This window comes from Nesoenas mayeri (genome assembly GCF_963082525.1).
Source record: "Nesoenas mayeri genome assembly, chromosome: 4".
Classification (NCBI taxonomy): domain Eukaryota; kingdom Metazoa; phylum Chordata; class Aves; order Columbiformes; family Columbidae; genus Nesoenas; species Nesoenas mayeri.
In genome coordinates, this window is record NC_137540.1 from 36,599,583 (window position 1) to 36,613,105 (window position 13,523).

The following is a 13,523-nucleotide window of genomic DNA, read 5'->3' on the forward strand; positions in this document are numbered from 1 at the left end:
ACAGTGAGACAAAAAAGAACAATTAGTCATATTGTTCTGGCATCGAATCATGCCTTTGATCTGACTTTGTGGCATTTTTTGTTCTCCACTAAGAGACTTTTAAGTACTTTTTACTGACAAGATTCAGATGACTTATTACAATCACTACTCTGTCCTCTTGTATAGATATTTGACAAAACTGTCTGAGGTACAGGAAAATCAGATCTCTTTCATGTGCTTCCCTGAACATTGTAGAAGGAACAGCTTCTGAATGTTTTAATGTTTTTTGAACTTGCTAGTGTATTAAATAGGCAAGCTCTTGAAGTTGGTGAAAGACATAAACTCATTGCCTAAGGTGAACTTTTTCAGAATTCTTCAGCTTTAAGAAGGATTACAAGTTATAAAAGGTGCTCAATCACTTCTAAGGAATGAGAAGAAATTTAGAGTTGTACTAAATAATCCGTGGCTTTAGGGCTGACTCATGCTCTCAGGTGGTAATTAGCTCCAGCAGCTGGGCCTCGTCCTGCCCACAGCAGCTGACACATCTTCTCTGCTGGTTGTGGTGCAGCCTGCAGGATGGCTGTGACCAAGGTGCAAGTGACCGGTTGCCATAGTCTAAACCACAGTACTTTAACATAAACTGAATGAGGGGTGATCTGTGTTAATACACTGGGAGAGGCAGCTGGTAACTGAGGAATGGAATCAGTTGGCTGTTCTTTATAATATTGGGGTAGTCATCTCCACTGAGCAGGTGAAGAAGCACTAGTCACTTCTGGCATCATAGTAGGTCCTCTTAGGGCAGTGAATCAGAACATTTAGTAACCATGATTGTATTGATCCCTGACAATAAGCAAATTCATCGAGCCAGGTCATAGCCAATATCTCCTTTGTACAGAATGGGTTATATTTGTGATACAAAGAGGTGTGCTTTTCCCTAGAAAAAAAATCTCTGCTTTAGTGAGATTTTGTTCATTAATTCTGTGAACTTCTTTATCTTGCTTTGTGTTACATGTAGGTGATGATATGCAGTCCTAGAATGCTTATGAAGTTCTGCCATTTTTCATCTACAGCTTCACAAAGTCAGTGCAATGGCAAGCTGATGTTGTGGTCTTTGATGATTTTTATATTATCACATACTGAAGAGTGCAGCTTTTCAACATGTGCAGCATTGACTCTACCTGATTCTCTCTTCATATCAATTTAAGAACATTTTTGACAGTAACTGTAAAATAGTATTAATTGAAAGAATGAGTGTATTGTTCCAGTCATTTCACTTTCTCTCTGTCATTTGTTTCTCTTTGCTTGCCATCATTGATCAGCTAGACTGATTAAAAAGAATTAGAGATTCATAAATAGTTACTGTCTCCAGCTGCTGTCTGGTGCAATAAAGATTAAAGAGATGAGGAGCTTAAAAAGCTTCCAGTTGACTCAATTTAGGGGGCATGACAAGTGCTCATACATCACAGAAAGGTCTTGGTCTTTTGCCAAACACACCTGGGGTCAATCCCGTGATACTGCAAATTAATGCATTTATTTAATTATTTATTTTAATTTTCCTTACCCTTTGACTAAGTGTGATTCTTGAAGTGATCAGAATCTTGTAGCTTAATTGGATGAATCTGGTGTGCTTGACATGACACTCAACCTAACAAATCCCAAAGACCCTCTGAGTGTGAGTTGTTGCTGTTATTTTAAGACTTGTTAATTCTAATTTTGTCATGTAAGGAAAAAATATATTTACTTACAATTTCTGAGAGGTACTTGAAATCTGTTAAGTAATCAGTGCAAGTGAATTAACCGTACTCATTTGGCTGCTTGTTTTTAGGAGCAGGCCAGTTTTAAAAACATGATTCCCAATGTCCTGGTTTAGAGGTGGTCAGTGTTAGACCACTTGGAGTAATAGTATGTAAAAGATTCCAGTTAAGTTTTGGTCTTCTGAAAAGAAAATATCTTTCAAATGTGTCAGATGAGGTACCCAAAGTCACTACACACATTTGATAATATCCAAATTATCTTTTTTTTTTTTTTTTTAGAACAGTAAAATATCAAATTATTTTTGCAAACACCTAAAAATGTATCTGGTTTTTGAAGTAGCACTAAAAACTTTCAGAGGTGATCTTAAGCACCTCTGTTTTGAGAAACAATCAACTTTTTGGTATTGTTAATTCTATTTGGTAAATTGGTTAATTAAATATTTAACATTTTCTTGTTAAAGCAAATTGACTTAATGTGTCATACTAGCCATTCTGTTGTTCTGCTATTATTGCACAGCTGTAGCCTGATATAGTGCAAAATCTTGAAAGGTTAAACCCTCTTTTGATTCAAATGAAAGAAAAAGGATGGGAAGAGAGAGACTGTAGTTAAATTCTTTCTTCATTTTTTTGCCCTTGCTGCGAATAGTGTCAATAAAAGCAGAACTGGAGGAATCATAGGGGGCACTATTTTGAATAATAATTATTTTTTTTCAGTTTTTCCTTTTTCTCTCTTTGTTTTCAAAGCATCTATGGAAATTTTTAGCCACCAAATGTGTCTTTTCTAGTTGAAGCATGTAATATACATGAAGTCAGTAACACAAGCATGTTAAAACTATTGGAATAGTATTAAATATTCCACAACCTACATTCTTAATAATCTATTGATTTGCTTTAAGCTGTAAATAATTATTAATGTTCTTTAGTTCTGCATTGCAGTTTTTCTCTATAGAGTTTCCACACAGTGGTAAACATGAAGACTCAGCAGAAGTGTTTAACTGTTTTAAACTAAAGGATTTGTTCTGCCTTTTCATAATTGTATGCGGTTATCCTAACCTTACTTTCATCAATTTCTAGCACTGCCATCATATGTTCTATTCAGATCATAGAGGTTTTGAATTACAAATTAAATTCCAGGTTTTAAACAAATGTGTTTTAAATGTCTTCCGTCTCCAAAGTGTATTTTGCAGGACTTTAAATGAATGGAAAACTAGATATGTTAAAACTGATTGTGTGGTTGGGCTTAGTGGGTTGTGGTTAATGGTTTGGACTCAAACTGTGACTGAAAGTGCAGTATTGCAAAGACATATCCTGGGACCTGTCCTTTTTAACATCTTTTTCAATAACCCACAAAGAGGTGATGACACTTGCTCCCATCAATTTTTGCAGATGACACCAAGCTGGGAGGAGCCAGATGACAGGCTTAATAGCAGAGCTGTCATCCAGAAGGACCCAGGCAGGCTAGAGGAACTGACCAACAGGAACCTTGTGAAGTTCAACAAGGGCAAATGCAAAACCCTGCACCTGCAAAGGAAGAGCAAGATAGGCTGGGGCCTGCCAGGTTGGGGAGCAGCTGTGTGCAGAGGCCATGGAGCAGTGAGCTGGGCAGAAGCTGGCTATGGGCCATGACAGCAAAGGCAGCCAACTACATCTAGGGCTGTGGGAACAGAAGCGCAGCTGGTGGCTCAAGGGGAGGAATCATCCCTCTCTACTTGCCGCTTACTAGGTTACAGATAGACCCTACATACAGTTATGGGCCCCCAGTACAAGGAAGATGTTAATAACCTGGAAGGGCTTAAGCATGGGGTTGCCAAGATGCTCGGGAGATGAAGTACTTGTCCCATGAAGAGATACTGAGTGTCCAGGGTTTGCTCAACTGGAGAAGAGGTGTCTTCAGGGGCACCCAGCAGCAGCTCTCAGTTCCTAGAGGGAGGATAAGGGAGCCAGGTTCTTCATGGTGGTGCTTGGTGGGAAGATGCAAGGCAACAGCCATAAGCTGAAGCAAGGTTATCAGACTGGATATAAGTAATTGAAACACTGAGGCACATTGTTCAGAGGGGCTGTGCTCTCTCTATCTTTGGAGTTTTTCAAGACCCAACTGGATAAAGACCTGGAGCAACTCTGGTCTGACTTCATATCCGATACTGCTTTGAGCAGAAAGTTGAACTGGAGACATCCAGAGGTCCCTTCCAACCAAAATTATGCAAGAATCAGTGGAATTTTATCCATATTTAGTAGTCTGTAACGTGAATTTTCACAGATTATATGCATTTTATGCTTTTCTATTTTTAAAGCAATCGTCAGGCTTTGTCGGTGTATTTTATCTCTTTGCACAAGTTAAGGTCAGTATAACATAGTTACCATAATGATGTACATGATTTTAACATGGGTGGGAAGCCCTAACTCATTGAGATCACCTAATATGGAAATGATGGCATGCTTTCACAGCACATTAAGTACTTCGTCTGATTGATTCTTGTGTTTTCCACCATGGTTTCCTGTCGACTGCCAAGGCAAATGCCAAATCTTAGTCCCTACTTCAAACTGTTCGAAGATAAGGAACAATGTTTTTCTGAAAGATTTGAAGTCTGGGACCTAGGAACTGTGTTTGATAATTTTTTTCAGTGTACAGAATGCTGCTGCCTATGACAGTAAACCGGGAATTCTATACTGAGGATAGAAGGTCTTTAATGGCTTTTAAAATTAATTACCTTTTCTGAGAATAAAGAGTTACTGCAAATTCTACTGCCTTTGGCTCAGAGTACAAAGAATATACTCCAACAATCCCTTTTTAATTGGATGGGACAGTAAATAACATTGTGTAGGAGGTTTTAAAAAAACAAACCACAAACCAAACCAACAAACCCCAAACCAACAAAAAACCCAACAACAATAAAAACCAAAAACAACAGCAAATCCCAAACCTTCTTTAGTATCCAAGCACTTGTCTCCCCAGGGTGAGCATGAGTGAATAAGAGAGTGTATGAACTATGGTAGTTTCCTTATTGCACAATAGAAACATATTCAAATAGTTGAGTGACGAGTGAAAGATAAAAACCCAGGTTAAAATTACATTGAAAGGATCTATAGTGCTTTAATTGTGTTTACATATTCCCCTTCTTCTTCACCTGTAGCCATAATATGTATTCTGCAAACATATAGTCTGAAAATATATTAAGCAAAACCATGTCAGTGTGTCAGGTGCAAAGGTGAAATACACTATGGAATCATGAGATAAAATGGTCTAACTGCTCTAAACTTTGATTTTAATCTTATCTCTGCTATCTGTTGCTCCTTCTTATCACCTGTGTTTTATTTTTAGGGCACATCTTAAAGTAGTTTTTCCATTACTATTAATTATGTCAGCATTTATAATAATATTTCTCTATCATAAATATTGTAAATAGTAATTCTGTGTTAAAACAATTTATATAGAATGAGAGAAATACACAAAGCAATACACATGGAACAGTAACATGTAAACCTGTAACACTGACACTGGGACAGAATTATAGCAGCGAGTCTAAATTGCCAGTGCCTTGAAGAGAGATATCAAGGGAAAACACCTTGATAAATTGATTAAACGTGATATTGTACAACTCTAGCTGAAGCACTGAGCCAGTTCAGTGGTTTGGCCTAAAAAGGTCATTCATAACCTGCACTTGAAACTGTCTGAATCAGGAAGAAAATGGTTAACTTATTTTGAAGGTAGTAATACTTGAGAAGTAGTTGAGATGGCAAGGAATGATTGTAATATTAACAATAGTTTTTCCTAACAGTATTTTCAAGATAGTTTTAAAATTCATGATGCAACCCTCCTAGGCTGTACTAGTAATATATCCTCTATAAAGTAACTTGTATAGCCTTTATAATATTAAGGTATTACTGGCATTTTTGGTATATGTGTCCTTGATTTGAACCATTAGTGCAAAATCAGTATATGCTTAGTAAGGACAGGGATTGTGAGGTAAAATGTCATAACTGCACTTCCCTAATATTCATATTTTAAAATCCTAGTTGCATTAGACACAAAAGTAAATGAAAATGACCAACCAAGACTGATCAGCCAACTAACCAAAGTGAAGTGTCTTTGCCACCACAAAACCTGAGGAGGAGAAACCAGCAAATGTTTTCTGTAGAATTTAATCCACTATTGGTGTTGTTGCCATGGCTTCTCTTCCTTTATTGCCCACAGAGGTGTATGAAAGATAATTCTCCACACTAGCATTAACCTCCTCAAGGACCAAATATATTCTGTTATGTAATTGTTGCATCAGAATACATGTTGGTTCCTTTTCCTTGTTTCCTTGTTTCCTTGTTTCCTTGTTTCCTTGTTTCCTTGTTTCCTTGTTTCCTTGTTTCCTTGTTTCCTTTTTCCTTTTTCCTTTTTCCTTTTCCTTTTTTTCCTTTTCCTTTTCCTTTTTCCCTTTTCCTTTTTTCCTTTTCTGTGTGTTTTGTTGTTGTTGTTGTTTTGTTTTGTTTTAAAAGAAAAGTGGAGGAGAGAGGGTAGAGGTGGAGGTGATCTGCTCAGTACAATTCTGTTCCACCTGACAGACTGCAGAATTTACAGAGTGGAGATGGGAAATCAGGCTTTTATTAAGGAATATAATGCTGGCTTGAAATATTTAAGATATTCAGAGGTGACAGAGAAACAGCTTATGCAACCTGAAATTGTCTTCCATTTTGGTAGGATTGCTTTACTCTCCTTTTGCTCAGCAGACGGTTTTTCAAACCAAAAAGCAGACATCTTGGATAAATGCTGACAGTATGAATGCTGAAAGGGGTATCTCTTTTCCTTAAGTTTACGTTGGAATCATGGCAGTGCAGTGGAACAGGAATGAAACCTGAGAGCAGTTGCGAAGCAGGTTTTTTGGGGGTTGTTTGTGTTGCATTTTTTTTCTTGTGAAAATATTACTTTCTGGTACTAATATTCCTATTGCAAGAAAACCAGACTGTGAGGGGGAAAAAAAAAAAAAAAAAAAAAAAGAGCTCAAATATCCAAAATATCCAGAGCATTCAACCTTTTAATATACTGTTTTCACAAATGACATTGTGTATTACCCATAGCCAAAGAAACAAAAAATGAGGGGAGATTGCATGGTGGCATCACAGGATTCCGCATCTCATTCAGGATATCTTCCTTCTGTATTTTCAGCAGCATGCTAAGTGAATCTTTTAAAGGGCTACTCTTCCACTTGCATAATTTGTGCACACTTTGTAGATGGAAACAATGAAGTAGGGTGACTTTTCAGATAAAAATAAAGCAAACTTATAAGAATTGAATGACCAAGAGTCTGGTCAGTGCTGTCAAGATGTGTAGCAGAAGTATGGCACAGAGGAATCCTTGTCTTTACTTGTTCTTTCTGCTTCCTTCTGCATGCCTCTTGAGCATGCACAGGCAAGAAAGCAATGATATGCATAGGTGAGATGGTACTTTCAGTCGACTTTATTGATTCTTTGGGTGAACAGAAATTTCCATGGAATTTTGAGATACAAGCCCACAAGTGGCGATTCTGTTGATCATAGCTAGCATCTTTTAAGAAGACCTTGGGAATAATAAAAACAAACAAACAAAGCAACAATATTCATGTGTCCTGTATTAGCTATTCTGAATAATAAGTTGTTCTTGCACTAGATTTAGCATTTGTGAGACTGCAGAAATTGCATAGTGTATTGTTGTGCTGATTTTTGTAATATAATATTTTCTCATCTCCTAATTGAATTTCATATATGGTTTGTAGACATATGCATGAAAACTTTCATGTGTGTTTGTTTTAATTACAGGTGCTGTTCTTACGTGGGTCGAAGGGGAAATGGTCCTCAGGCTATATCTATAGGCAAGAACTGTGATAAATTTGGTATAGTTGTCCATGAGCTGGGTCATGTGATAGGTTTTTGGCATGAACATACACGACCAGACCGTGATGACCATGTCACCATCATTAGAGAAAACATCCAGCCTGGTGAGATATTCTGATAAGTATTTTGGAAATGAAAAAAAAAAAAATCTGTTTATTTTTGATTTTTCCTTTATCTGCACAACTCTCTTAAGATATTGAAGAAACTCTAATTATGAATAATTTGTAGGTCAGGAATACAACTTCTTGAAGATGGAGCCTGGAGAAGTGAACTCCCTTGGGGAACCATATGACTTTGACAGCATTATGCACTATGCCAGGAACACCTTCTCAAGGTTGGAGTCTCAGGTTATACCTTTTGACTTTTAATTCTATTCCTCACTGTGAATTCTAAGAATTATGCTTTTTTAAGTACTCCAGAATCACTTAAAATATCCCTTGCGATAGAGTATTATAGCAGTCAAAATGCAGCTTGTTAAAGTCTGAATAATTAAATTATTTTTTAAACACATTTTGTTTCTATTCAGTTTCAAAGCAGCCTTTGATCTTGCTTTGGCTCTTTAGATCATAAAACAAGATAGAAATATCTAGAAATATCATTTCACATAGTATTCATTTTCTTTTTGTCTCCACAAAAATCTGAATTTACAAAAACCAGATGAGTGAAATGGTCAGGAATTTTATGTGTAACATGATCTGTTCTCTTAAAGAGAAATCTTCTTTGATGCATAATGTCTGAGTAACGATGGATTATGTAGGTAGAACATGTTATAGTGTTAAGACATCTACCATACAAGCTGCAGGCTTTGCTAAGGACTGCAGTTGTCCATTTATAACAGTATTGTTTGTACAGATCATTACTGTCATCAAAACCATATAACAAAAATTTCTGTTGGTCTTGCTCTGGCCTGTTGTAGGCTGATCCATTCCAAACTCCATAATAACTCATGTGGGGCTCACTCTGAAACTCTGCATGGTTGTGGGGAGCTGGACAAAGAGCTGTTCCCATGGGTTAGTCCCACTCTGGAGAAAAAGTGAAGAAGGAGTCCCTGGTCTCCTGTTACATTTCATACCAAGATGCAGTTCAACTAATTACTTTCTAACAATATCAGAGTAATGTAAATTAAAAGAAACATTAAAAAAAAAAAAAAAGGCAACAAAAAGTGCTAGTTTAAAAAGTTATATACTTTTTTTTGTTTGTTTTTTTGTTTGTTTGTTGTTTGTTTGTTGGTTTTTTTTGTTTTTTTAAATCCAATTCATGCATTTTAAGGCAAAACCACTAGACAATCTAAGTTTTTGAAATAGGCTGAAGAACACCAGAAACATCACTAGCCTTTTCCAATTTCTTAAGCTTTTTCTCCTCAACATAAATTATATTATTAAAAAAAAAAATCCTACTAAGGAACGTATTCAGCATACACATAATTCACCCCTGATAGGGCATGGGTATGAGCCACATGAGGTAGATGTTGAGTCACACCACTTAATCCAGTTACAGATACCATTACCTTAAGGAAGAGATTATAAGAACCTATATAAAATGGAGTAGTTTAACAAGCTGGAACCCCCTGGAGTCCTAGGGCGATGACAACATCAAGATAATTTGATTCAAGGGCCCTGATCTCACCACTTTCCAAGCTGGCAAAAACTGATAGTGCCATGATTAGACATGCCCTGCCCCAAGGTACAAGAGGTTGTTACTCCATACTATTTAAAAACAACCAGCAAACCCTTGAAGTCATGTATTGATTTGTACTGGTTTATCTTGAAAGTATGAGTCATGGTTAGTGTGGCATATTGCCAGCTGTTTGCTGTTAGACTTTACTCACCTGGATAAGTAGTATAAATCACAAAATGTCATAAAGTTCTAGTCACACACAAGGATGTTGTTCATGCTGTATTAAAACTGTTACCAGTTGTTCCCATATTAAAATGCTAAGGCATTTAAGAAAAGATTGTTTTCACATTTTTAAAAAGATGAATAGCACCAGCTTCAGGTTGTACTAAAAATCAGTGGAAACTAAAATTATAATTTATAGATACAAACTCTTTTAAAAATAATGATGTACCTTATTTCTAGAAATTGAATAATGCCATAAGAAGCTTATTTCACTGTTTAGATTAGGGTAGCATCCTTTTTGCAAAGTTTCTAGTGATGCCACAAGAAATCTGACTGGGTAAAGAGAGTAGTATGTACCTGCAATACTAACAATTTTTTATTTATAAATTTAAATTAAAAAAATCTGTATTTATAAGCAGTATTCCTAACTACAAAGATCTTTACTGTTCATCTGGTTTTGGACCTACATTATGCCTGAAAATGTCAATTTTACTTTTCAATAAAAGCCCTACCACTATACGATAGAGTTAAAAAGAAAAAAGAGAGGAAGATTTTCATCTGTTAAATGTTATTTTATGGGATTTAAGGTATTTTCAAATACTGTAACATGGTAATATATTTTGCATCATGTTGAAAATTTGGGAAATTTTGAATAAAACTGCACATTTGGAACAAGTGTGCTTCTCTATTTCATCTAGTCATTTAGGGCATATGTTATTAAAGTCACATGTGCTAAGTTGATATGTTTTATTGTAAGCAAGCAGAGGGCTGCAAGTAAGCATTTATGTTTCAAAGGCAGCAGCAGCTAGAGTAGGGCTAGATCTGTTATAATGCCTGACAGAATGATTGGCAAGAGTTCCTGACTTTATCTGCTCCCACACATTTAAGTTAGACTTTAAGACTTCCCTTAAAAACTTTGTTAGAAATAAGAACTTTGTGGTTAAGAATTTGGTGATGAGGCCTCATTTATATATTTTATATAATCTTACATATATAATTTTTTTTTTCAGTCTAATGAGAGCTTAACAGCAGTGCCTTTTTCTGTGTAGTTTTAGTAGTAATAAGAGGGTTTACCTACCACTGTCTAACAGAAATAAAAAGCTGATATGTTAATTGATGTACTGAAAGAAGATTATTTTTGATAACTTTGTATATGACATGTTTTCTGTATTTGAAGTTCTACATTTTACTCTCTTATTTATGATGCCAAATGTAAATTCTAGAATTACAAAATAACAGTTGACATTCATAAAACTCAGACAGTTTTATGGCAGAAACCTGATAGGGTTTTTGGGGTCTATTTTTATTTTTATTTTTTTTAGGGGCATGTTTCTGGATACCATTCTCCCTTCCCGTGATGATAATGGTATACGACCTGCCATTGGCCAGCGTACTCGTCTAAGTAAAGGAGATATTGCACAGGCAAGAAAGCTGTATAGATGTCCAGGTATTTCACCACAAACAAAAACCACATACTAGCAACTGTTTGACTCATTGTTCAAGAGGGATGATAATTTTTTTGAGTCAGCTGCTCAGCAGTCTGTTTCCATGTTGGCAACTGATGTAGGCAGTTCAAGAATTAAATAATAAAAAAACCTTGTAGGTATGAAAGCACTTAAGGACAGATAAACTTAATGAAACAAGACCTTTTTTATTTGAATTCAAGCAGAGTGCACAAGGAGCACATTGAATTATTGCAATCAACTCTGAAAACATTACATTTTTGGAAAAATTGACAAATAACAAGCCAGGACAACTAAGTTGTAAACTTTTATGGAGGAACTGGTTAGAAATTATTACAAAGTTTCTATGGTTTTAACAGATATATTTAGTATATGAATATCTTCTGCCTAATTCTAGCATCCTATAATTTCAATGCATATTAATGTTTTATCTCAAAATAATGTTGGGGTAGAGTTGCTATCTGTCTCAGAGACATAAGTGGCAAGTCTGGAGTAACCCAGAGTCAACCCTGTGGTTCTTGTTCTCTGTTGCTATTTCTTCACTCGGTGCTGGCAGTATGGTGGAAATCTGAAAGCAAAAGAGTTTACTTTCCTTGCTGTAGTTATGGCTAATGCCAGTTTTAGCTTTTGGTGTCAACTGAAGCAGGTCAGAAGTGACATCTCTCAGCAAGAATTTGCCAGCATGGTCCTTGTGTGAGGTGAGAAGTACCAACTCTGTGCCACATAGGTTTTACAGCCCTCTTGCTCCTCATGGGAATTGATGAAATCTTAGTAACTATTTTAAGTCAGATATATGGCTACTTTTTACCACCTAATCAATACAGAGGGACTAAAAAGAGGGATCAGGACTGAAATGATGGAGCTGCTTCAAATTTGTATCAGCAGCAGTGGGATCTACTGAAGATCTGAGGCATCTGATGTGCGTTTTATGTACACTGTACAGCTGATATATACTTCTCCTTTGTGCTATAAGTACACTAAATCATAATGTTCTATATACCAAAAACATGCACAGTGCTTCTGGGCCTACCAGAGGAGAAACCACTTTAACATATTTTCTTTAACAACTGTTCTTTTTGGAATAATTTTTGCTATTTTCTTTTGGTACAGAAAGTACTGGAACAATGACATTCTTCTTGGCAGCAGTATTTCTAATAAGAGTACACAGAGAGCAACAATTTAATAAACATAGAATACATTTATATTTTCACAAAAGATGAATTTTGGAGACAAAAATAATCTATAGAATCAAAACCACCATGAAAGTAGCTAGTATCTTATAACATTGACTTAAAAAAACATAAGCTTTTTACGGTATCTATAATACTCTAACATGCACTTTCAGTGAACTGAAAAAGATGCAATGTGATTTTTGAGCTAATGTTCAAATAGTTGTTTAGAGGAAATGTCCTTCTTATATAGTTCATGAAAATGTGTAATGATGAGTTATCATTTCTTTCAAAGTCTTGAAAGTCTTGTTGAAAGTTAGTTTCACAGTACTGTAATCCCATGTTTGTTTAGCGGGAGTACGCACGTGCTATTTTTTGCAGCACTGGTGAACACAGGTTAGCAGGATAATAAAAATGAATGATGGTTGCAGGATTGGGCTCCTTTTCTGGCACTTTGCTTTGGCAGACTTTGAGACAGAAGATGTTTGTTTTCTACCCTTACTTACGTAAGCCAGTCCATAAAATAGCATTTTGAGAGAGAGAAAAAGGCAGGTGGTTTTGCTACGAATTTTAAATAGCATACTATTTTATACGCTTTTTTTTCAGTTAAGATTTTTAATAGAAGCTGAATAACTGAATAACACAAGGTGAACTTCAACATCTAATAAAGAAAGCAACTCTCTTAAAATTGCATGGTACTTATGATTTTCTAGCAAATAGTGACACTGCAAATTCAGACCTTAGGCTTTTGCATTTGTGAAAAGAATCACGTGATCATTGTAATGTTACAGCAATGAAATATCTGACACTGTGTTGTTTTGAAGGGCATGCTATATTTCCTATTTTGGACAAAAGATGCTAATCATGGTGTCTGCTTATGATAAAACAGCAGTGAATATTTTAAACATTAATGTCTGCATTGTTTCATGTGTTTATTTGTGCTGCTTAAATGTAATACAATAAAAATATGGAAAACAATAACCTAAATCAGTATTTTCCAGAGAACTGCACATCTTTGATAAAGTATTCTGTGGTGTTGTGCTTGTTTCCTTTGGACTTCTAGTTATTCCCGCAAGCGGCTTGTGCTCCAAGAAGCTGGCTGCATTTTCTGGGGCCTGTGAAAATGAAGCTGAGCTTGGGAGTGCAGGACAATACAGCAGTGAGGCAGCTGAGGAGCAGCTCCTGGGTTGTTTTAGCTTGTGAGGATATTCAGGGTCATTATTCAGGGAAGGGCTTAGTGACTGAGAACCAGTTTTGATCTTGGTGAAGGCAAGGCATGAGATTTGATAACCTGTCTTTCATCAGCTAAGTGCTGGGACTCAACAACTGAGTGGAAACAATTTTGGTTTAACTTTTTCTTAGGAATTTTGCCAAAGGAAAACATATTTGCTGATAGGGATCTGTTACATTTCAATCCTGAGTTACATTGTTACACAATGGAGTAAATTAAAAAAAAAAAAAGG

General features: G+C 36.0%; 1 protein-coding gene across 3 annotated transcripts in view; it reads left to right on the forward strand.

Moving 5' to 3' along the window:
- The window catches only part of TLL1 (tolloid like 1), a gene marked incomplete at its 5' end in the record, with an annotated part of 132,579 nt that overhangs the window by 71,453 nt on the left and 47,603 nt on the right, over window positions 1–13,523 (forward strand). For 2 of the 3 annotated variants that reach the window (XM_080343448.1, XM_080343449.1), the window contains 3 exons: window positions 7,515–7,693; window positions 7,818–7,923; window positions 10,751–10,875. In XM_080343448.1, coding sequence (XP_080199574.1) covers window positions 7,515–7,693; window positions 7,818–7,923; window positions 10,751–10,875 — 410 coding nt within the window. Of the gene's footprint in view, window positions 1–7,514; window positions 7,694–7,817; window positions 7,937–10,750; window positions 10,876–13,523 lie in introns of those variants that run through there. The other variant, XM_080343450.1, reaches the window with a different exon arrangement.